This window comes from Oryzias melastigma, unplaced genomic scaffold (genome assembly GCF_002922805.2).
Source record: "Oryzias melastigma strain HK-1 unplaced genomic scaffold, ASM292280v2 sc02020, whole genome shotgun sequence".
Lineage (NCBI taxonomy): Eukaryota > Metazoa > Chordata > Actinopteri > Beloniformes > Adrianichthyidae > Oryzias > Oryzias melastigma.
In genome coordinates this window covers 1,971-5,523 of record NW_023418598.1, presented here as the reverse complement: position 1 = coordinate 5,523, position 3,553 = coordinate 1,971, and the positions used below count along the sequence as shown (strand labels likewise).

The 3,553-nt window shown below is 37.5% G+C and overlaps 1 protein-coding gene across 1 annotated transcript; it reads left to right on the top strand.

Moving 5' to 3' along the window:
- Positions 1-302: 302 nt before the first annotated feature.
- On the top strand, positions 303-3,080 carry LOC112138301 (V-type proton ATPase subunit S1; the record flags this gene model as incomplete). Its single annotated transcript, XM_024260867.2, has 4 exons — positions 303-533; positions 768-808; positions 1,200-1,285; positions 2,871-3,080. Coding segments are annotated over 4 exons (547 nt in total), but the record flags the coding sequence as incomplete, so codon positions are not given.
- Between the last annotated feature and the right edge of the window lie 473 nt (positions 3,081-3,553).

Genomic DNA, 3,553 nt, shown 5'->3' with positions numbered 1-3,553 from the left:
TGTGTAGGTTCTCAGTCATTCAGATTATGATGAATTCAAAAGGTTATTTAGAGAAAAATCAACTGGACACAACTTTTTGGCTTCTTCTTCAAAGTCTACAAACCCTCAAGAAACATCTTTAAGCCAAAAAATTGTGTCCAGTTGAATTTTTTTCTAATAAACTCTTTGAACTAACTTTATTCTAAACCCTTCAGGAGGAGGTGCCCATAATCTACTGGATTTACACACATGGTACCCTTCTGTAAATAATAGAAAAACTAAAATGTAATGCAGAATGTGCAGTAGTTTTTTTGGTAACTCAGCCTGATTTACGGGTTTGCTGTGTCTGTCCTGGGACAGGGGGCTCTGAGGGTCGCCGTCTCCCCTCTGGTGTTGCCTGCTGTGTCTTGGCCTGCCTCTAACGCAGTGATCAGTCAGCTGCAGGATCAGCTGGAGACCTCTGCTCTGTACATGGACCCGGAGACCCTGAGCCAGCTGAGGCTCAACGCTTCCTCTCCTGCTCTGCTCGTGTTTCGCCTCCCCTACAGCGCCGGGTAGGTGGTGTCCCCCCACAGACTTCAGAACAACACTAAGACCTTCACAAATACATTTATTTTTCATAGTTGTCACTGATTGACACAAAATCTTAACAGGGATTGTGTTAATTAGCTAAGCAGAAAATGTTTCCCTCAATTTTACAATAGTTCATGTTCAAACGACTAAATAAAAGTTAGACACAAGCATGAAATGAATAATATTGTATTGTTTGCTTTGTCTGACTGTCATAGGGCGGATTTGATGTCAACTAAGGACATTCTCAGTGAAAACGGTGAGTAATAATATCTTTGAATTTGATATCAAACTGAAATGATAAGTAAATATGCTGCATAGCAAAGGATGGAAAACCAGTTGAGATTTTATTCTGTGGAGTTAAAACCGTATCTGATGTCGTCTGAACCCTGATAGGCAACTTTTCTCAGATGTGAGTGTAAATGTTTTCTCTTGGTTTTGGGTTTCTTCAACATTTCTGGTTGATCTGTAAAAATATAAATCAATTTAGCACACAAAGCTAATGTTTCATGGAATTTCCCATAGGAATGCTAATGCTAACGCTCCGTCAACCTAAACATACATTGCTGACCAAATGAACTTCTTTATAATCTCACAGACTTGAAGTTAAAACGTCTTGACTGTGGTTCTTGTTTTTGCCCCTCCCTCAGATGCAGTAATCGGTCAGGTGCTGAGCATCATGAAAACCCAGTCGGTTCCATACACAGCTTTGTACACGGGCCTGCAGCCCTCCGGGGTGAGGATTTCACTCAACTCCACACAAATTCAGGATCACTGTGCCACCACAATCAGAAACTTACAGATTTGAAATAAATATTTCCTAAACTGCAGTCTGTTCTAAAAACAAAATGTTTAAGTAGTAAATGAAAATATTAAAATCTTTTTCTGTGATTTCAAAACCCATTTTTGTGTTTGGGACAACTGTTTTCAGATTTGTTATCTTGAATCTCCCTTTTCCCCTCATCTTTGTTTTTATGTTCACAACTCTGTTCTCAGCGAGATTGATACATGAGCCACCAAACAGCCAATCACAGACGAGAGGGTTCATACTGATTGGTCTAGAATAGATTCTGTCCAATCAAGTGTCTTTGCCTCGCTCTTACACTTTATAGTATACAATATAGTCATGCTACACTATATTTTAATGTTTTGTTAATAAGAACGCTGTTGTTCATCTGAACATGTCATAATAGTAACATAGCATAAATACAGAGCAGTGTTGTATTTGTTGTGGCTTTGTTGATCCTTCTGGGTTCCACTCAGAGAACGGGCCAGAATGGCTGCAAAGTCCTAGACGAACAGAACTGATAGAAGTGCCAGACAAAGCCTTTTGATTGGATAGAAATCTAGACCAGGAGTGTCAAACTCGATCGCACAAGAGGCCAAAATCCAAAACGCACCTTAGGTCCAACAGGATGAACATTTATTGAACACTAAAACTACATTTTTAAAACTTTAAAACCGTAACTTTTTAACATAATTATGAAGTAGATATATAGCATTACCTGTGATAATGCTAGTGTGAATGCTGGAAGCTGAATTTGATTGTTGAAAATGCTAGTGCTGATAGTTGAAGATACTAAAATTGATTGATTAAATCGCTGAAGTTAATAGCTGAAAATGCAGAAGCTGATAGCCATCTAAAAGATTAGCTTAATGCCAAATTAGCCCAATAAACATAGGTTAGCCGAAACAGCTAGCTTGTAGCTGAAATATTAGCTAAAGTCCAAAATAGCATAAAAAAATATTTGTAAATTGCAAAATAGTCCAGAAAATGCAAATTTGTAAAACTTTAAAAACAACTTTATAATATAATTATGAATAATAAAAATGTTTGAATTTTATTCCAGAATAAATCAACTTAAACTTTAAATAACTTTCAATATTTTACTCTCCATAAAAATATATTTTGTCAAACATGTACTAGTTAGAAATGAGCGTGAAATAACATGGGGCCATTGATAACTATAAAATAAAAGGATCTGGAGGGCCGGATACGGCCCCCGGGCCTCAACCTTAACACACGTGATCTAGACCAATCCGTATGAACCCTCTTGTCTCTGATTGGCTGTTTGGTGACAGAGTTTAGAGAAAGTGATATTTGAGGCAACTTGTCTAAAAACATTTTTTTTGTCACAAACACAAACATGTATTTTGAAAGTAAAGAAAAAGAACATTTTGCTTTTAAAACTGAACATTTTGTTTGCAATTTTGGACATTTTGATTTCAAATTTGTGACTTTAGTTCTCTTTGTTGTGGCACTTGATACAAATGTCTTCATGCTCTAAATCTGATGCATGGTGCTTCTGGTTTTGTTGCAGGATGTGGTGTCTTTTTCGGTGGAGGCCGGGCTGGGGGGAGGACGCTCCCTGCTGCAGGCCAGGGGGGGCTACAGAGAGAGGGAGCGAGAGAGAGAGAGGGAGCGAGAGCGCAGGATCAGAGAGAGAGCGGGCGTCTACCCTCCTGTGGAGTTTAAGGTCTGTCAGCGTTTCTGTCCTGACACATTCTGAGCAGTTACAGTGGTGGACAAAAGTGTTGGTACCCCTCAGTTAAAGAAGGACAAACCCACAATTCTCACTGAAATCACTTGAAACTTACAAAAGTAACAATAAATAAAAAAATGTTTGAAAATTAAACAATCAAAATAAACCATCACTTTTGAGTTGTTGATTAACATAAATATTTAACAAAACAAAGTAATGAAACAGGCCTGGACAAAAATGATGGTACCTCAATAAAAGATTGAAAACTATCTGACCAGAGTGACATGATTAACTCAGGTGTGTCCTTTAATTCACATCACAGGTGTTTTATTTATTGTTACTTTTGTAAGTTTTGAGTGATTTCAGTGAGAATTGTGGGTTTGTCCTTCTTTAACTGAGGGGTGCCAACACTTTTCTCCACGTCTGTATATGAAAATGTTTCATATCTAGGGCTGGGTTAATAGAATTGATTAATTGATTTCAATCAATTTAAGCTTAATAGATCAATATTAATAAAAGTA